The sequence below is a fragment of the Vipera ursinii genome (genome assembly GCF_947247035.1).
Source record: "Vipera ursinii genome assembly, chromosome: 7".
Taxonomy (NCBI): Eukaryota; Metazoa; Chordata; class Lepidosauria; order Squamata; family Viperidae; genus Vipera; species Vipera ursinii.
In genome coordinates this window covers 1,077,029-1,098,150 of record NC_139521.1, presented here as the reverse complement: position 1 = coordinate 1,098,150, position 21,122 = coordinate 1,077,029, and the positions used below count along the sequence as shown (strand labels likewise).

The 21,122-nt window shown below is 44.7% G+C and overlaps 2 protein-coding genes across 6 annotated transcripts in view; one reads left to right on the top strand and one right to left on the bottom strand.

Annotated features, from left to right (window-relative positions):
- LOC310643339 (cytosolic beta-glucosidase-like) overlaps nucleotides 1-10,123 on the bottom strand; it is a 69,837-nt gene extending 59,714 nt beyond the window's left edge. For all 5 annotated transcript variants that reach the window (XR_014493055.1, XM_083367678.1, XM_083367677.1 and 2 more), the window contains exon 1: nucleotides 9,888-10,123. The gene's annotated coding sequence lies outside the window, so the exon portion shown is untranslated. The remainder of the gene's footprint in view (nucleotides 1-9,887) is intronic.
- ADGRA3 (adhesion G protein-coupled receptor A3) overlaps nucleotides 9,815-21,122 on the top strand; it is a 31,888-nt gene continuing 20,580 nt past the window's right edge. The window contains exons 1-6 of the mRNA XM_083367615.1: nucleotides 9,815-10,146; nucleotides 17,354-17,425; nucleotides 17,873-17,944; nucleotides 18,932-19,003; nucleotides 20,035-20,106; nucleotides 20,433-20,593. Coding sequence (XP_083223741.1) covers nucleotides 9,902-10,146; nucleotides 17,354-17,425; nucleotides 17,873-17,944; nucleotides 18,932-19,003; nucleotides 20,035-20,106; nucleotides 20,433-20,593 — 694 coding nt within the window. The 5' untranslated portion in view covers nucleotides 9,815-9,901. The remainder of the gene's footprint in view (nucleotides 10,147-17,353; nucleotides 17,426-17,872; nucleotides 17,945-18,931; nucleotides 19,004-20,034; nucleotides 20,107-20,432; nucleotides 20,594-21,122) is intronic.

Sequence of the window (21,122 nt, the reverse complement as noted above, 5' to 3'; positions counted from 1 at the left end):
TTTTCCCCACCGCCTTGTTCCTTTGTCGTTGTTAGCTGCGAAGTCGTGTCCGACCCATCGCGGCCCCACGGACATCGTTCCTCCAGGCCTTCCTGTCCTCTACCATCTTCTGGAGTCCATTTAAGCTCACGCCTCCTGCTTCAGTGACTCCATCCAGCCACCTCCTTCTCTGTCGTCCTTTAGGGTGTTTTTCTTTCCAATTTAAATTGGGATTTGATCATGCCCTCTTAACTAAGCAGCATCCAGATCCGCCACTAGCAGGTTATGGATGTCGCTCCCATCTCCATTCTTGGATGAGAATGTACAGAAACGTTTTCTTGTTCTACGCTAAATTTGAGTTTAATTGGAACATATTCACAATTCACTTGGGGACTAAGTACAGCCTGATTCAACTTCCTCAATTTCACAACGTTCTTCCTCTTGTGACTATCTCTGGAGATCCTCCCTCACCCGGGTCATGGCTGTCCCAAAGGCGTTTTTTCAAGAGGCAACTGGACTTTCTTTGTTTTTCCCTGAAGACGTTTCTCTTCTCATCCAAGAAGCTTCTTCAGTTCTGACTGGAGTTTTTGTTTTTTCCCTGAAGACGTTTTCATTTCTCATCCAAGAAGCTTCCCAGGAGGATCCATAGAGAAAATATCTAATAGCTTGCTAAAGATAACAAAAAATATCAAGTTAAAATAGTCCATTTCTCTCTCTCTCTCTCTCTCTCTCTCTCTCTCTCTCTCTCTCTCTCTCTCTCTCCCCCAGGCATTAAAAAGAAATATCTCCTTCCAGCTGAGATTCATTGCTGAGGTCTTTATAGTCACGTCGGTGGCATTTTCACGGAAAGGGTTTGTCGTGTTATATTTTTTAAAACCTCACATCCGAGATTACTGATTTTTCTCGGTGCCGTCAAGATGAAACGTCGCTTGGATTTTTTAATATATTTTTTAAGTTCAAAGAGTCCAACCAAAAGGGCCGATTTAGCTGCTTTTGAGAACCACCGTGCTATTAACAAATGGTTTTAAATCCCGTACACTTTTTACACACAACGCTATTGCTAACCGGAATCTAAAACTTGGCCCAAGAGGCTGTGAGAAGGTGGCCTTGCCCTCCTGACCGGAGGATCCCGTCAAGATGAATGGGCATTCAGCAGATTTGCCCTTGCCAAAATAGCTCTCGGGCTGCGACTGGTTCAGTCACCCGTCCTTCTTGGGTGCCTTTTAGGATTTCCAAAGCAAACAGCAAACCAATATGAGGGATGAACGGTCGTGTTGTGAAAAATCCATTTAATCAGCGTGGCTACTTTTAGCTTTAACTAAACCTAGGCATTACGTGCCAGGCTTTCCTTTTAGAGAGAGAGAAGAGATCGAAGGCACTTTTAAAAAGTAAATTTATCTTAACAGGGAGCCTACCTAACGCCCTTAATTGGGAAAGAAATGGTTTGAAGAGCATCAGTGTGAAGGGAAAAAGGGAAAATCCTTGAGACAGGCCATTTCAGGAGAGTCAGCTAAGCAGTTTGCTCCGTTGCCGTTCAATAATTTTCTGATTGACTACTCAAATATCGTAAAGCGCTGACTTAAACTCCCCTTCGGGGACCAGTTAGAAAAATTATTTGTTCTCCTTTAAAACGTCTTGGGGAATAAGGGAAACACAGAATGATTTTCTTTTTTCCCCATTCAGGGATTTAGGAATGCTTTCAAAATGGGGTTTTCTGCGTGTGTTTTTTTTCTGGTGTGTTTTTATTTAAAGGAAGAATCAGCTCTTGGGATATGTTTATTCTAACACTGAATCAAGCATGAAGTTAATACATTCTAACCCTATTAAAAGCTGACCATTCGGAGGCCCAGCAAGAATCGAAAGCTGTGTTCCTGTTGTATTTATTTGTTTGATTGACTGATTGACTTCTAGAGCCGTCCATCTCAACGGATGACCTTAGGCAGCTTACAATTCAAAACGTGTGTTAAAAAGTTTTTAAAAAGTTTTTTTAAAAATGTTTAAAGCAATAAAAGCGTTAAAAACAGCAGGGAACATTAAAGCATCTAATTCGAAGTACGCTCAAGAACAAGGTATGTGGCCTGTCACCCTATGCGGCTTTTTTTGGCACCTGACTGAACTCCTTTGACTCTCCCTTGAAACGGATTAATGCCAGCCTGTTGGGCGCAATGCAGTGAAAGATATGGCTTCCTTCACCTATTAAATTAAATTGTAACACGGCTGTATGGCACCGGCTCAGCACGCTGCTGTTCCCTGTTCCTGCAAGCCATGAATTATTGTTTAACATTATGTGTGAACCCAGCCAGCTGGAAAAATAACCAAGGCTTAGAGCAAAATGTAAACTGATTTCACTCTGAAAGGACAGAAGCTCAAAAATAAAATAAGGACTACTTTATTGGTTTAATAGCGTTTGGGTAATGTAAGATTGATGGGAGCCAGCAAGCCAAGACCAGACAACTCCTGACGCTCTTTAACCGATGCTCCTTTTTCTAAACTTTTCACTTGCCTTGAACCAAGTCGGACGGATCTCTTTTTTTTGAGCCGCGGCGTTTCCAAAATGAAAAATGTGGCTCTCCATTCAATTTAGCCTTCCATACTACAGGCAAATAAATCAAATCCCCGGGTGTGCGTGTGAATCAAGGGAGAGCCACAGTGGGTTTACAAATCAGAACCCGGACAGGCGCAAAATGGTTCTTACCGAAAAAGGGGTGCCTTCATTGCCGCCTCGCTCGGCAGAGAGAAACAGAGAAAGCCATCATTCTTCAGGCAGTGCTCAACTTACAACAGATCATTTAGTGACGGTTCAAAGTTACCACGGCGTTCAAAAGAGGGACTTATAATCGTTTTTCACACTTACCACCTCTGCAGCACCGCCAGGGCCACATGATCAAAATTCACCACGACGCAAAAAAGATGCAGAGACTCTGGAAAGAGTGCAGAGAAGAGCAACAAAGAGGATCAGGGGACCGGAGGATAAAACCTATAAGGAACGGTGGCTGGAATTGGGGATGTCAAGTTAAATGAAGAGAAGGACCAGGGCGGACATGATAGCAAACGTTCCAATATCTCTGGGTCTGCCCCAGAGAAGAGGGAGTCAAGCTCTTCTCCAGAGCGCCCGAAGGCAGGAGAAGAAGCAACGGAGGGAAACTAATCAAGGAGAGAAGCAATTGAGGAGAAACTTCATGACGGTGAGCCCTTCTTTTTTGTAGGAGCCCTTCAAATACTGGAAGGCTGCTATCCTGTCCCACCTGGTCCTTCTTTTCTAGCCAAACCCAAGTCCTGCAGCCGTTCTTTGTACATTTTAGTCTCCGGGCCTTGGATCATCTTAGTTGCTCTTCTTTGCACTTTTTCCAAGGTCTCCACATCTTTTTTGTGATACGGTGACCAAAATGGGCTGCGGTATTCCAGGTGTGGGTCTCACTGGGGTTTTATAAAGCGGTACTGATGCCTCGCGTGATCTTGATTCTGTGCCTCGGTTTATGCAACCCAGGATTTTTATCCCACTTTTTTTTCCACAGGCAGCTCAAGGTGGCAAGGGTATCCAGAACGTCTCCCTTCCCCACAAGAAGTGAGTTGGGCCGAGGGGCAGGAATTGGCCCAGAGTCAGCCAGTTGGTTTCCATGACTAAGGTGGGACTAGAACTCCCACTCTCCTGGTTTTCTGGGCCAGCACCTTAACCACTAGACCACAGCTAAACTGAACTTTAAACCAACAATGGAACAACAACAAAAAAAGTGCCCATATCTCAAAAATCAATTAGACGCTTGAAAGCATTCCTTAAGATCTTTACTCTTCTCTAGCAATTCCCAGGATCACAAAGAAAGAAATCCTTAAACGCTAAGCAGACAAAAATAGTGTTGCGGTCTGGAAATTAAACTTGAAATGAAATAGCCCCTGTGGATTTAGCTGTCATCAGTTAATGAACGCAGAGAGAAGTCAGGCGTTATAGTAGCTGAGCTCTTAAGAGATCAAAGCCAGATCCAACTGCACCAGCCCTACTTAGCCAGTGTGATTTATTAACAAAGCATCCAGAAGATGGCATGGTCAATTCTTACCAACAAGAAAAGCGAGTCTCGGTTTGGAAGTTGCCCTAATTATAAAGCTAAAAGATATGAAGAGGCCGCTAAAACATACAAAGGAGGGTTGGAGGAATTGGGTGTCTACTTTAATGAAGCGAAGGACGGGGGGGGGGGATGATGGCAGTGCTCCAAAGAAGGAGGAGGGGTCAGGGTCTTCTCCAAAGCGCCTGAAGAAGCAGCCCTGGATGGAAACTAATCAAGGAGAGAAGCAACCTAGAACTTAAGGAGGAATTATGGCAAAAGCGGGTCAGACTAGAAGACCGTGTTGTTCTGTTATAAACAATGGAGGGGGGGGAAAGGTATTCTGTTATTGAACATAAAAGTCAAACAGTCCCTTGATTCTTGGAACAGTTTCATAGTGTTATATCCATCAACTTCATTTAAAGACCCCTTATACGCCACTTGTTAAAATAATAAAAGTACTTCCTTCCTTCCTCATCTATCTATCTATCCATCCTTCCTTCCTTCCCTCCCTTCCTCTCTCCCTTTCTCTATTTATTGCTTTTTCCTTCTTTCCTTCCTTCCTTCCTTCCTCTCTCCCTATTGATTTTTCCTTCCTTCCTTCCTCTCTCCATTTGATTTTTCCTTCCTTCCTTTCCTCTCCCTTTCTCTATTGATTTTTCCTTCCTTCCTTCCTTCCTTCCTTCCTTCCTTCCTTCCTTCCTTCCTTCCTTCCTTCCTTCCTTCCTTCCCATTATCTCTCAATCTAGAAACGCCAATGATAGAACCAAAATATTTCAATATATATTACTGAATTTTTCCTAGAAACATCATTAAAAGATACAAATGAACAGATCAGTGTAAATACTTGAGTCATGTTTACAAAGTACTTTGCAAGATTACTGCCAAAAGTAACATTTGTTAATATTAGATGACAGTAGGTAGAACCAGCTCTATTCCCCAAATGTGATTTCTTTTTCTCTCCTAGGGCTCAGAATGGGCTATGTACCTTATTCATTCCAAAACCACATTTATTGAATCTAACACTAATTTTGTTTACAAAGGCACACAAGAGAAAGATCAGTTCTCTGGGGAAATAGCATTATTATAGGAAATTAGTATTCTCCATTCCCGGTTTATCTTGATTTAAAAGGATAGTTCATGTCTTTATTTGGATAGTAACTATTAATAGAACTATTAAGCATCTTATGATTAAGAATTTTAATACAGCTATTACTGAAAGTGTATATCAAGAGATGCAGTAGCTTTTAATGTACTGCAAATATGTGGAGCTGGTATTTATTTAATTTGCATGGAAATTAATTAACACGCAATAATGTTTTATGAAGCCTAAATTAAATAGACATCTAATAGAGAAGCTGTCCAGAAGACGTGAGATTAAACAAGCGGCTGTTTCATCACATTCCAGAGAAGATCATCCAGGTACAAGGGAAGAATCCAAATTCAAGGATCTTCTGTCTTAAACCCTGGTATGAAATTTCGCACAACGCGAGTGCAGCACATAAGCCATGATCAAAGGCAAGTAGTACTTTGAAACCTGACTCACTTCCCCCAAGATTAACACTTACGAAGGCAGGAGAAATTCTGTTCTTAAAGCTGCTAACGAAGCCAGCCTTAAAATCCTGCATCCTGTAAGTTGGACGTCTCAGAAAAGGATTTCGGCCAGAGCCCAGGAATTAGACTATTGAGGATTAAGGGCCAAGTTCAACAGGACTCTTGATGGGACACTGGGTGGATGGATGGATGGATGAGTGAGTAGATGGGTGGGTGAGTGAGTGAATGGATGGATGGATGGCTGAGTGGATGGCTGAGTGGATGGATGGATGGGTGGGTGGATGGATTTTGATTTCCAGAACTAGATGAAAATCCAGATCTGGAATTGGGCTCCTTCACCCTTTTGCTTCTAATGATTTTCTAGCCCAGGTGCTCTTAAGAGCTATAATCAAGGAAATCGTAGCTTTGGAGAATCAGGTGTTGTTCCAAAACGGAGGCACCGCGTTTGCTTCCCAACACTTCACAACCAGGCAACTGAAAGAAAAAGAAGTGTGCTTCTGGTAACGGACCCGTTTAATTGCTAGCCCAACAGCTGGCTTGTGGCTGTGCAGGAGCGGAGAGAGAGAGAGAGAGAGAGAGAGAGAGAGAGAGAGAAATGCTCCTGAAGGAAAGCCACCCGGGGCCTGTAATACATGGCCAGACCCTTCAAGCTATGGAAAAGGCTTGCAAATCCCATGTCATGCTCAGGACCTGTTTGGGCCTTAATAAAAGGTTTTCTTGAAAAGCCGTCTCGTACATCATGGTACGATTTGCATAGTTCTTCATTCAGGGCATTTGGCCATTAGGGTCCAAGAAAGTTCTTCTTTAAATGTGTGGTGACTCCCCAGACGCTTCCCCAGGTACCTCTCCAGATGTCTCCTGGGAGGAGGAGGAGGAGGAGGAGCCAACCCCAGGCACACCTGAAGGGGCGTTGGTCAATGGCTCTCAGCAGGGATTTGGCTGAAGCGCAGCAGCTGCCGCAGGACAGTCCCGAGGCTTCAGGTGGGGAAAACACACAGCTGCAGCGGCTCACAGATGAGGAAGTGGAACTGCCTTCCCCGCCAGATCCCAGGACACGTAGGAGAAAAGGCAGGCGCAGAGGTGGTCAGCCAGATTACTCACGAGGAGGCAGCCTTGCCCATCTTGATGGTCTGCACCAGAAACTGGCTGTTCAGCACAGCAGACAGATGGAGGCGATGCTGGGAACAAGGTGTTTGTTTCCTAGCTGTGTGGTTTTGGGTCGTTGTGATTCCTGCCTCGCTTTGGATTCACACAGTGCCTTGCCTTGGATCGTGCCTTGTGAACTCTGGACTTTTCTTGCCTCTTGGCTGTGGATTTTATTTTGCCTGGTGGGTTTATCTTGTTTGGGGAACTTTCAAGGGCCTTGTGGACTCTTTGGCCATTGCTCCGTTGATTGGCATCGGTCAGCTTGTGCCTGGACTTAAGTGGGACAGTTCTGGGTTTTTGGTGAAGGGAATTGCAGGGGAATATTAATAAAACCACCAAACCATGCTTGTGTGTGTGTGTGTGTGTGTGTGTGTGTGAGAGAGAGAGAGAGAGAGACAGACAGACAGACAGACAGACAGACAGTGGGATAGCACAAAATGTTACTTTTATCCACCAACGGAAATTCAGCCGATCTAGGAAAACCCAATCAGTTTTCATATTCTTTTAGTGATAAGCAAAATGAAATAATAACAATAAAAGACTTTTGTATTAGCAGTTGGTCCTTTGAGCATAAAAACTGACTTTAGGAAAACTGTTTATTGTGGCAACTGTTTGTGCTAATAAAGAGGCTGTGCTTTCTTCCCATTTTATTTAAGAGTTATGTTTATTACTTTATTCACGCTGGGAGATAAGGACTGAGGTGCCACGCTACCTCATCCCACTGATAAAAGAGACCGTTTGAACCAGGGGAAATGGTTCAAAATGGCAATCGCACAGTAGAAATACCTGCATTTTTATACAACGGCCACATGTGTTATCTAAGCGAATGTAAATTTAAAGTTTCTATAAAAAGCATCTCTTCTCATGCTGAATGGATCGTCCTGTCGTTTAGCCATTCGATAAAATTCAAAATGATGGTTCGTTCATTTAAGTGCCATCGTTCCCAAGAAGATTCCTTTCAAACTGAACCAGAGATAAGTGGCGATTTTCTCCATTCTGCAAGCGTTCTTCAGCAGAGCCGCAAACTAACAGCAACTTGAAGATTTAAAAGCTACCTCTCTCTATGCAGCCAGGCTGGCTCGGCCGACACTTTGGTCAGCATCCCCCGAGAGTAAGTCGCCGCTCTAAAGCAGGGGTCTTCCAACTCGGCCCTTTTATGACTTGTGGACTTCAGCTCCCAGAATTCCTCAGCCAGGCACACAAGTGTGACGAGAAGGGTTGTAAAACGGGGCAACAAAGGTCTCACATAGCAACAGAAAAGTTGGGCTCAGTCGTGGTCATAAGTTGAGGACTAGCTGCACCATGGACTTCAGGATCCCTTTCTCGTTCCATCCCAAAAGCATCGGTGTGATGCATAAAGTTAGCAGCAAGCAACGCCTCATCTCCTCAGGCTGAGCAGAGGAGGAAGGGAAGGGAATAGATAATGGAGGATGGGATGGGAAATAATGGAAGAGAAGAGAATAGAGAATAGAATATAGAATAGAAATAGAGCTGAATAGAATATAGAATACTTTATAGAGATGCCCTATGCACGGTCACCCACGCCCTTGTCACTTCTCGCCTGGATTACTGCAATGCTCTCTACATGGGGCTGCCCTTGAAGTGCACCAGGAGGCTTCAACTGGTGCAGAATGCGGCCGCGCGGGTGCTTGTGGGAGGATCTCGATACTCCCATGTTACACCACTCCTGCGTGAGCTGCATTGGCTTCCGGTTGCCCTCTGGGTGCGATTCAAGGTGCTGGTAATTCCCTTTAAAGCCCTACATGGGTTAGGCCCGGGGTACTCGTGAGACCACCTGCTGCCATTGTCAACCTCCCATCGCCCGGTTCGCTCCCACAGAGTTGGCCTCCTCAGGGTTCCGTCGGCCGGGCAATGCCGGCCGGCGACCCCCAGGGGGAGAGCCTTCTCTGTGGGCGCGCCGACCCTCTGGAACAAACTGCCTCCGGACCTGTGGACGGCCCCTGACCTTCGGTCCTTCCGCCGTGACCTGAAGACATGGATGTTCCAACAAGCGGGCCTGGACTGACCATGATTTTTATTTTATTTATTTTATTTTTTTATTTTAATTCCATTTATATCCCGCCCTTCTCCGAAGACTCAGGGCGGCTTACAAGCTTAGCAGTAGCCTTCATTCTATGTATATGCCTGCTTATTAGGGCTTTCACACACACACACACACCCAAGCGGCATTCTTACAAAGTCAGCTTATTGCCCCCAACAATCTGGGTCCTCATTTGACCTACCTGGGAAGGATGGAAGGCTGAGTCAACCTTGAGCCTGGTGGGACTCGAACCTGCACTAATGGCAGGCAGCTGGTGTTACTTAAGGAGGCCTTAGCCCACTGCTCCACCGAGGCTCTAGATTTTTAATTAGGCTTTTGTTGTGCACATTGTCCCGTATTTCTTATAGTCGTTGTTTAATTCTTTTTTCAATTTTTGTATTCTATGTTTTTAAATTTTTTATTGTTGTGAGCCGCCCTGGGTCCTTAGGGAGAAGGGCGGCATCTAAATTTAATAAATAATAATAATAATAAATAATAAATAATAATAATAATAATAATAATAAATAGAATAAAATGGAATAACAGAATAGAATATGGAAGAGGAATAGAGCAGAATAGAATCATGGAATGGAATATAGCAGGGGTCTTCAAACTTGGCCCTTTTATGACTGGTGAACTTCAACTCCCAGAATTCCTCAGCCAGCTTTGCTGGCTGAGGAATTCTGGGAGTTGAAGTCCACCAGTCATAAAAGGGCCAAGTTTGAAGACCCCTGGACTAGACTAGGCGAGTTGGGAGGGACCTGGGAGGTCCTCTAGTCCAGCCCCCCGGGGCCGTCCAGTCTCTCCTTGAAAGCCTCCTGGAGGCGGCTCGTTCCCCCGGCCAAGTGCTCCCCCCGTGGAGAAGCTCCTCCGTCGCTCCCGGTCCTGCCTTGCGGGGCTTCAGGAGGAGCCAAAGAAAAAAACCCAACCAAAGAGCCGAGCCGGGCGGAACTGCACAGGGGCGCCGAAGAGAGCCGCGCGCATGCGCTAAAGCCCGGGGGGGAAGGGGGCGGGGCCGCGGAGCGCCGCGCATGCGCGTCTCCTCAGCCAACAGGCAAAGCAGAGGAGGGTCGCTTCGGCCGGCCTGGATGGCGGCCGTTACCGGCGGCGGCGGCGGCGCTCGGGCTTACCTCGAAGGGCGGCGATGGGGCTGCGGCTGCTCTTCCTCCTCTTCCTGCCGGCGCTGGTGGAGAGCGGCGGCGGCGGCGGGGCGGCGGGGCTGCCCGCCGGGTGCAAGCAGGACGGCGGCGGCGGCGGCGGCGGGGGTCGCCCGCGGGGCAGCAAGGCCCCTCCGCCGGCCGGGGCCTCCGGGGAGAAGGTGGTGTGCAGCAGCCTGGCGCTGGCCCACGTCCTGCCGCCCGGCGCCCTGCCCGAGAGGACCGTCAGCCTGTGAGTAGCCGCGCCGCGCGGGGGGGAGGGGGGAGGAGGAGGAGGGCGGCCCGGACGCAGTGCGCATGCGCCAGCCCCCCCCTCGCGGGAGGCCTCCCCCTCCCGTCCCGGCTTTGTCCTCGCGCTGCAGGCGGTCCTCGACTTGCGGCCGTTCGCTTAGCGACCGTTCAGGGCAGCCGGTTCCTTTCTGGGCCTGGCAGCCGTAGTCTTCATTTGCTTCCTTTGGTCGTGCGTCGCAACCAGAACAATATTGTTGTTGTTGTTGTTGTTAGTTGCAAAGTCGTGTCTGACCCATTGCGACCCCATGGACCACATTCCTCCAGGCCTTCCTGTCCTCTACCATCTTCTGGAGTCCATTGAGGCTCACGCCTCCTGCTTCAGGGACTCCATCCAGCCACCTCATTCTCTGTCGTCCCCTTCTTCTCTCGCCCTCAATCTTTCCCAGCATTAGGTTCTTCTCCAGTGAGTCCTTCCTCCTCATGAGGTGGCCAAAGGATTTGAGTTTTAGCTTCAGGATCTGGCCTTCTAAAGAGCAGTCAGGGTGGATCTCCTCTAGGACTGACCGGTTTGATCGCCTTGCTGTCCAAGGGACTCGCAGGAGTCTTCTCCAGCACCAGAGTTCAAAGGCCTCCATTCTTTGGCGCTCAGCCTTTCTTACGGTCCAACTTTCACAGCCATACATTGCACCTGGGAAGACCATAGCCTTGACTATAGGCACTTTTGTTGACAGGGTGATATAGTCTTATTTTAATCTTTCTGGGCCCCGGGGGGGGGGCTCGGCTCCTTCCATGCAGGCAGTCCTCGCTTAGTGACCGTTCAGTGCCAGTCCACCCAGTTAAGTTCCTTTCTGACCTGGTTCCCCCCTGGGCTGCCTCTTTTCAGGCAGTCCTCGCTCAATGACCAGTGCCAGTCTGCCCACTAGGTTCGTTTCTGGGCCTGGTTCCCCCCCCATCTCTTGGCTCCCTCCCTGCAGGCGCTCCTCAACTTCACGGCGGTTCACTTACTGACCGTTCCGAGTTTCACACCGTCTCTGAAAAAGGGACTTACGGCCAGGTGGCTTCCTTCCAGCAGCTCGCTTAGTGACCATTCAGAGGGATGGTTTCTGGGCTCCTCTGTTGACTCCCTCCCTGCGTTGCGGTCCTCAACTGACGGCGCTTCGCTTAGCAACCGTTCCGAGTTTCGCGCCGGCCCCTGAGAGGATGGGGCTTGGGAGGTGGGCTCCATGCCGGGCCCGGGTCCCCCCTTGGCTCCCCTCCTTGCCAGGGAAGCGAAGCGGCGTCCGGGACGGGGTTGGCTTTGCAGACGGCAGCTCTGGCGGTTCTCGTCCCTCTCCGTAGTAGCGTGGCTTCCCGGAGTTATGACGGCCCTTTGTCCCGATTGGCCCTCTTGCGGGCGCTCCTCCACTTAAGCAGCAGATCTTTTGCTAGCCGTTCAAGGTGGCAACGACGCTGAAAGAGGCGACTTGGGACCGTTTTCCACACTTGACGACCGCTGCGGCTTCCCCCGTGGTCACGTGATCAAAATTCGGGACGCTTGGTAAACTGGCAGGCCCAGGTGGTCTTCGACTTACAGCAATTCGTTCAGCGGCCGTTCAGAGTTACAACAGTCATGAAATAAGGGGCTTATTATTTATTATTATTTATTTTATTAATGGGACTTATATCCCACCCTATCTCCCGAAGGACTCAGGGCGGCTAACAACAACATATAATAAATACAGAAATTAAGATAAAATTAAAATTAAAATTATCTTAGTCTATTATTTTTCCAATGGATGTTAAAACACAAATCAGCATTTGTTCTCATTCACAATTTTCCTAATATGCTAAATATTTCTATGCTTGTCCTTTCTTTCTCTCTCTTTCTTTCTTTCTTTCTTTCTTTCTTTCTTTCTTTCTTTCTTTCAGCTGTTTTTTCGCACTTTACGACTGCTGCAGCTTCCCCGTGGTCCTGTGATCATAATGTCATCTGGTTCAGATTTATGACAGTTGCTTTTGAGACTTTCTGACCAGCAAAGCCAGGGTCACTTAACGACCGCGCTGCCGTTAAGAACTGTGGCAAGAAAGGTCATAAAATGGGGGGAAACTGAACGAATGTCTCACTTAACCGCAGAAAGTTTGGGCTCGAGACTGTGGTCGTAAGTGGAGGACTCCCTGTCCCTTCGCTCCGTGGAGTCGCTCGGCCCTTTGTCCCGACCCTCCTCCATTCGACTGGTTTTGTATCCCGACTTTCCGAGGCAGGCGGGGCCGAGAGGCCTTGGATTTCGGCTCTCTTGCGGCTGTTTTTGCTTGTGGGAAATGCTCTTTCTCTGATGTGCAGCCAGCAGCGGAGGGGCTTCTGCCTCCCGAGGGGGGCTGTGGGGGCTCCGTCACGGGGGGGGCTTTGAAGAAGAGTCTGGACGGCCACTGGTCTCAGATGGCATAGGGTCTCCTGCTTGAGCAGGGGGCTGGACTAGAGGACCTCCCCGGTCCCGTCCAGCTCTGTTGTTCTGTGGGCTGTGGCGCTCTGCAAGGGAGGCCAAGCGGCTTTTGCACCTCCTAGGATGGGATTCGCTTTAGTGTCTGTGCCAGGCTGGGCTTCCTGCGCTCTCCTTCACCGATCGATGCCCGTTTGGCCCTCTGCAGAGGAGGCCCTGAGCCGGTGGCCCCTGCTGTTTTTCCCCCTGCTCTTATCAATCTGCTGCTGTTTGATTCCCTTTTGTACCCAGTTTTATCCGTATAAAATGGCAGGGCAACAATGGATACGTGTTTTTTTTATTCACTAATACAGGCAGTTCTCAACGTATGGCCCCCACCGAGCCCAAAATTTCTACAGCGGCCCTGTGAAAAATGGTCCCAAGTCAGTTTTTCCGCTGGCGTCGTAAGTCTGAGCGGTCGCTAAATGAAGCGTTGAAAGTGAGGACCACCTGTGGTAGTACTTTGGATTCCTTTCTTGGCTGGACGCCCAACTTGACCCTTTGCGAAGGAGGCCGGGCAGCTCTGGCTCTTCTGCCTGCCCTTACAATATCCCTGCCATTATTACAGGTAGTCCCCGTTTTACGACCACGGTTCTGTCCAAAATTTCTCTTGCTAAGCAAGACAGTGGTCAAGTGAGTTTTGCCTTATTTTATGACCTTTCTTGCCGCACTTTATGACCTTTCTTTGTTAAGTGAATTACTGTGCTTGTTAATAACACGGTTGTTAAGCGATCCGGGCTTCCCAAAATCTGAGCCAGTTGTCGAAACATCTAAATCATAAGTCTCATTTTTCAGTGCCATTGTCACTTTGAACGGTCACTAAACAAATTCTTGTACATCGAGGACTAGCTGCGCTTGATTTTTTTATTCAGCCTACATCTAGTCTTTGCCCTATACCAAGAAGGCAGGGCTACTATGATTACGATGCCGGCTTTTTGCAAAGCTCACCAGAAGCAGAGGTGTGCAGTGATATAATTATTGCCGTTGCTGCTTTGTTCATTTACTTGATTTCTTTCCTTGTCTTTCTCCTCTGGCAGGAACTGAGAAAAGCTGTTCTAATTATTGTAATTAAATTTTATTATCACCACTGCTGCTATCATTACTTGATTTATTTACAGTAATTGTGATTGCCGTTCTTGATATTTCCCACTTTCGGTGCAAATGTTCAAACTTGGGACATACCGCTTCTGACTGAAATGTGAGGCGATCTCAGATCTGTTTCTGGTTAGGTTGAAGATTACATTAAAATGTTATTTTTATTGTGGAGATTACATATTAATGGCCGCTGGATTTTTGTGCTGGGTTGGAAGATTTTACTATGTTTTAATTGTATTATATATCATTTTTGTATTGGCGACCATCAAGAATCCTCTGGGATTGCAGCTGGATATAAATATAAATAAGGATTTTAATATGAATTCTTCATACTGGCATAGTTTGTGTGGCCCAGGACCAAATATTCAAATAAAACTTCTGTTTTGTTTCAGTTGTGTGCCACCCACATTCTACTATACTACTGTAGAGATCCTTATCAATAATTCTCTTCTTCCCTTGTTCTAACATCCCATTCTGCTTTTTTTTAAAAAAAAATCAGTGGTAGGTAGACAAACTCCTTTGCTTTATTAAAATGTTAAGGTATTCAAAAAGACTACTATCAGAATTGAGAAATAATGAAATTACTTACGAATGCGTAAATCTTTGTAAAACCTTAAGATTAAACGTTAATCTTAATATTTAAGAATTTTTTAAAAGTAAGCCTCGCAGAAAAGGGGCAAGGAGGAGTTAGAGTTGCCTGTTCTTTTCCATTATTGTTAGCCAGTAATAAAAAACGTCCTATTTGCATTTGACTAGCTTTTCAACGTAACCTTTATTTAATTTCCCACATGGCTGAAAAAGTTTGAAGCAGTTCTGTGTTCAGGGCGGTTTATCTGCCTCACCAAAAGGAAGGAGGCAGATCCAAGGCTGCGGAGAACCAGAAAAGACGGCCTCGTTTGTACGGACTTGGCTTTATGATCGCATTGGTAGTCTCTGAAACAAGAAGCTGCCGGTGAATTTATAATTTCATTGGGGCATTTGTAATTTCCAAGTTAACATAGTTGAGTGTCATCGTCATCCCTTGGAGCATGGGCCAACTCCAGGGCAAAATTTACAGAGATTTACGCAAAGGTGGCCAGTAAGAGAAGAATGCTAGATTAGATAAGATATCAGACAAATTGGGGACAGATTGCTGGGGCAAAATCGGGGCCACCAAGGGACACGGTGGATGTCAGAGGCTTCCTGGGAGAGAGGAAGGTCAAAGGCAAGTGAAGATTTGAAACAAAGCAGAAATGTCAAATTCGAGAAAGGACGGCAGCCAGCCTTCCACGGACAAATGACCACTTTAATGACCACTCCCCCCCCTCCACTGAAAGGTCACTTATGACTTCTTTTCAAAGTTACCACACCCACACACTTGGCAGTCGCATTTTGCGCACTGGGCAACTGACTCTTTTTTTTCGGACACCTGACGGTGATTTGTGACAGTTTTTCTTTGACAAGTTCCAGCATTTACTTCTGGATTCCAGCAAAAGAAAAAGAAACACCCCCCCTTCCATTGGAGAAAATGGACTCACTTAACGACCAGGGTTCGCTTAACCATGGCCGCGAAACATGTCGAAAATCAAATCTGGTCACACGGTGCCTCGACTTGACAACTGCAATTATGGCTGTAAGTCGAGGACTGTCTACAGATAACTGAAGGGGCCTGAAGCAAATACGGCTCCAAACCGCAAAACTCACAATCTGCAGCCTGAAGAATCTCCTCCGCCTTTGAGACGGGTTGATGGGCTTGTCCATCATTCCAGCCGGGGTAGAGCTGAAATCCTGAGCAGGGCCCTTGAGCTTAAAATTTCTGTTGCTAAGCAAGACAGTTAGCTGAGTTTTGCCCCATTTCATGACCTTGTTGGCCACAGTTGTTAAGCGAATCACTGCAGTTGTTCAGTCGAGTCACGTGGTGGTGGTTAAGTGAGTCTGGCTTCCCCGTTGACTTCGCTTGTGGGAAGGTGGCAAGAGGGGATCGCGTGACCCCGGGGGACACTCCCACTCGTCATAAATGTGAGCCGGTTGCCAAGCCTCTGGATTTTGATCGGGTGACCCTGGGGGTGCTGCAGCTCTTGCAAGTGTGTGAAAAACGGTCGTGAGTCACTTTTTTTTCCCAGTGACATCATAACAAAAGGTTGTAATTCGAGGGCGAGCTGTACTTTAAGATCGGGGAGATCCCAAGACTTTTGCCATGGAGAATGAACGAATGCCCTGCTTCTCTTTCAGAGGCCACAACTTCCCTCGCCGTTTCTTTTTGTTGCCAAGTAGGCACTGGTGGCATCTGCAGTTTATTGGCTCGCTGCAGAATGGGGAAAAAAAGAGGAAACTTTAAAATAAAATAAAAAGCTATTATCTTTCTATTCCACTGGAGCTGGGGATACAACGTAACTGCTAGTACTTACAAACATACTGCTGAAAAGTTTTAACCTAAAGAAGCCCTTTGTCGATTAAGGGCGAAGAATGAAAGTGCCTTTGGAAATTGATTTTATTTTAAATAGGTCTCTTCTGAAGAATGACAGCCCCCCCCCCCGCCTTCCTCTTCCCTCTTGCTTAGCTATCGTTTGGGTTCGAAAGGACGGTCGTAGGGTTAACAGTTCCAAGCGAAATAGGCAGGACCAAGCCACAAGTAATGTTTGAGCCTATTTGGATTTTGAATTTATACTCTAAACATTGGTGAATCACATTTAAAATTAGAGCTGTAGACATCTGTGAAGGGGTTTCTTTTCATTATGATTCTTTCACAGTTTTTGCTGGAACTCTTCCCAGAAAAATATTTGCTTTAGAAAGCTTTCCATGTGGCCACTGGTGGCTTCTGCTTCCTTCTTCTGGGAGAAGCATGTGGCTGTTTGTTCCTCTTTTTATATATTGCTCAGAACAGCTTTTTTGAGATTTATAGTAGTCGTTGGGTACACTTTCTTCCTCCTTGCTCCTCATTCATATGATGGTGCCATATTGCAGGGGAGCTTCTCTGTTAAGGAACACTATTATTCTCTGGATTACTTCAGATGCACCGATTATTTTTTTTTTTAATATTTAAATGCTTTTATGTAGATACCTTTGATTCTAAAGTTAGGTTGCCTGTAACCTTAAAAGATGTAAAATAATAAAATTGGTTTCTTTATCTACGAGCCTGTCTTGTTAATTCTTCTAGAAATAACCACTGCTATATATATATATATATAACATCACCATTCCAGGAGTTTTAGTAATGCCTACTGAAAAATGTCTTTCTCCATCGTTTGCTTAAGTTGAGGAAAACTCTTTTCTTTCTTTAAGTGATTTTGTTCTAAATTGAATTCTGTCCAAACAAACTACTTGTACCATCCATTCCCCCCTTTCGTGTGTGTGTGTGTGTGTGTGTGTGTGTGTGTGTGTGTGATTGAGAAGAAGTGAAAAGGGGCAAAGATAGGGAGAAAAGATTCAACTTCCCTTCTGTCTTTCCTGGTGTCTTCTGACATTTAAGAATTGAGTAGGAGTCTTGGTGGGCTAAGAGACCCTGGTTCATCACATGATATCCACCTAATAAATCACATAATTACTTTTATATTAATTCACCTACTGAATGTAAGAGATTTAAGACTGGGAGAAAGGAATGAAACCAAACATCTTTGCAAACGACTGAAACATTTTTAGAGGACTTCTCTTATAATGGATTTTCTCTTTGCGTTGTAGAATTCTGAGCAACAATAAGATATCTGGTCTGAAGAACGGCTCCTTTGCCGGACTGAGCCTTCTGGAGCGATTGTAAGTTTTTACACTGACGTGGCTTAGCATTCTTAAAGTCAAAATCCTCCTGCCTTTAAAAATAATTAAACTTGTTCAAAGAAAATATTGCAGCAGAAGTACTTAAATAAGTAGGTTTCCTACCAGGAACGTAACATGCAATTAATTGCTTCAAAAGGTGTTTTCCCCCTCCCCCAAAAATAGTTTGGGTGAATATTTCCAAAGGATGTTTCTTAAAGCAGAGTTCCCCAACCTTTTGGAGGGGGGGGAAGGAGAGGTGGCTTTGTGGGAGGGGTAAATGCCCACGTTTGTGCGCGCAGGAACTCCCATTGCGCGAGTGGAGCCAAGAACACCCATGGTGCTCGGGTGAATGGGGATTAACGGTCACAAGGTGATAATATTTCTGTTAATATACTATTCTGTTTTGCTTTTCTATTTTTTTTCTTTCTTTTTTTTTTTTTGAAACAGGGATCTCAAGAACAATCTCATTAGTGTGATAGATCCAGGAGCTTTTCTAGGACTTACGTCCCTGAAAAGATTGTAAGTGTTGACCTTATTATAACTTGGATATAAATTGAAATGTTACAATGCGAAGGTGGGGTAGCTTAAATCCACAAGCACAATTTGCAATGTCTAGTTAGCTTCGCTTAAACCCAAACGTTTTCTGTTTTAGAATAGTGTGTATAATGTTCATTCAGCTCCCTACTCGTGAGTCCGTATTCCCGAAAGGTATAGACCAGTCCTATGTTCTACAAGATACTTGAGATTTTTATTTTATTTTTCATCTTTGCACGTAGTGCCCATAGCAGTGGAGCTTTTTTTTTTTTTTACATGCTGCTATTCAGTTATCAACATGCCACTTTACTGTTCTGGTAAACGTGGCAAAGCCCATTTGTGCAGGTTAAAAATGAATTGTGTATTTTTTTGTAGTTTTGTGATTTTTGTTTTAATCGGGTATTCCCTGAAATCTGAATATTTTTCTGATGGTTCCCCCAGGATAAAAGGGTGATGTGGACATATTTTTAAGACAAGTTTCAACTCCATTCATACTTAATGGAGAATAAACTCAGCTGGCACGTAGCGTTTCCTGCAAATCTGATTTCTCCAATGTCAATATATTCATCGGATTCTTCCGTAAAGTAGAATTACTCTGAGAATGTTCCTCGAGTTGATGATTTACTTCTAGTTGCTGAATTGGCTTATTGAGCTGTGCGGCCCTAACATTCTTTAGTATGTTGTCTACAGCATTAGGGGCATCTTGTTTCAGTTCTGCAGTGTTTGTAATTACCAATAACCTCCTGCCCGGGACAGATTCGTTCTGGAACTAATGTTACAGCACAGAGAGGATGGAGAACAGGATATGAGGTCACATAAAGCTGAATTTTCTGAATCTCGACTCATTTACTGATCTGCTGCTTACGTGAGGAGGCGGGGTGGGTGGGGCTGGGAGACCTATGTTCTGTGATTTGATAAAGGCGTCTAATTATATATATAGCAGTTTTTCATATCTTGTCCCTCTTTTAACAGAGATCTAACCAATAACCAAATAGGATGCCTGAATGCAGATATCTTTAAAGGATTAACAAACCTCGTTAGACTGTAAGTTAAGTTTGATGTATTTGTTACTTCATAAAAAACATAAAGTAAAACCTTTATTAAATGAAGTGGAAAAGAATGAGAATGGTGTGTGTCTGTGGTTTGTTTTTTTTAATCCCATTTATATCCCGCCCTTCTCCGAAGACTCAGGGCGGCTTACAATCTAAAGCACAAATCAATGTGCTTAGCAATAGTGTTAGAGGGGCTGGAGAGAGAAGAGGCCGCCTCACGTGGAGCAGAGAACATCTGGAGAGGCTGTCCCTTTCGAAAAGCAAGCGGTGCAGAGAAGAGACCTAGTTCCCAGGGGTGTTTTTCCTCCATTAGCCACTGTAGTAGGGTTTGTCCATTCCTTTCATTAACTACCAACGTCTGCATATTCTGCATCTGGTGGCTTCTTCTAAATTTCTTCTTACCTGCATTTTAGTTCTTGCTCTCCCTTTCCATGCACGTTCCATGAATTAATTCCTATGCTGTTTCTTAAGCTGCTATTTAATCATCAAGCGCCGAGTGATGTGTTGACACAATCTTGTTACGGCTGTATCAAAATACGTAATCTTACTAAGGGTTGGTAGGGATTGTGGAATGTATGCAAAGGCATCATACACGACTTTCTTTCTGTGTAGTCAAAATTTGTGGAAACATTATTCCGTGACTTTTCAGTCGCTTTTGCTTTAAATGTACTATCAGAAGCGCAAAATAAATCTATGCAGGATTTCTGGTGCTACGTGTCTCTGGGTACACTTACAGCTCTACAGGTTTTCCATAACAAAGAACAGAGTAGTATAACTTTGGGATGCATCAATTCAGAGGGCATCATATACCCTCAACAGATAGGCATTAATGAGCTTGCGTGTCCCAAAATTTTCAAAATCGGCAAAAAAACCCTTCAGGCTGCTTATAAGCCCATATATGGTATATTCTTGGCCCTTGAAAGGAAGAGAAATCATGAAATTCTGAAATGTACGTAAGAGTTGATGTGACTGGGTTGACTCATTGCAGGCTTCTAAAATGTTTGTTTTTCCATCATTTCCTAGAAATCTGTCAGGAAACTTATTTTCTTTGCTTGCCCAAGGAACCTTTGATCATCTAACCTCATTAAAAGCTCTGTAAGTACTGCTGTATGAGTTATTTGCTGGACATAATCTAATTCTTCAGTACATTTTGTAATCTCTTTATTAGGTTTCTTCATGATTCCAAGACTCTGAGGCTAAGAGTATAAACATGTGCCATTTCATACTATTTCTAATTGTCATGACTTTATACTAAAATGTAATAAAGCAATTGTGCCCTATTTGATTTTATTTTTTTAAAAAAAAGTTGTTAAAATTTTAGAACTTAACAGTGAAGCTATAGCTTGATCCTGGGAATTTTAATTGCTGAATTTCAATTATTTTAAGCTTAATTATATTGATTCCTTTTTTAATTATTTCAGCGAATTCCAGACAGATTATCTGCTTTGTGATTGTAATATGCTATGGATGCAACAGTGGTTACAAGAAAGAAATATAACTGTTCGTGACACCAGATGTGCATATCCAAAATCACTACAGGCTCAGCCAATTTTGAGTGTAAAGCAAGGGCTTCTAACATGTGGTAAGAATGCTACGGCACAGTGATCATCAATTTAAAATGAATGCGTCAGGTTTCTCTCCGGCATAAATTTTTCTCTTCTAATTTTCTTACAATTTGATGTTTTATCATTGACATTTATGATGCTGCTCCGCCGTCATGATTGGATTTTTTTTAAAAAAATGCTGATTTTGTTAACAAGTATTGTTCAAAAAGTGAATATTTTCTGTTCCTGAATCTCTTGGGCCTAAATTCTCTTTAACAAAACGATAGTAAAACATGTAGCTTATTTTTTCAATTCTTCATACGCTGTTTTTTCTATCTTTAGCTTTAAAAAATACAGTACGTAACTAATTCAGAACATGTAGCAGAACAACAGTAATCTTTTCCTTAGCCACACAAAAGGAAGCGCATTTCACCTGCTCTCTGTAAAATAAGTTTACTTGATAATGTTTTGAGGCCTGTGCTTTGGTAACAATCAGTTCTGTTCATATAAGAATGAGAGTTTGCATATTCAGTGTCACAGTTTTTCTTGTCTTGGCACAATCTATCT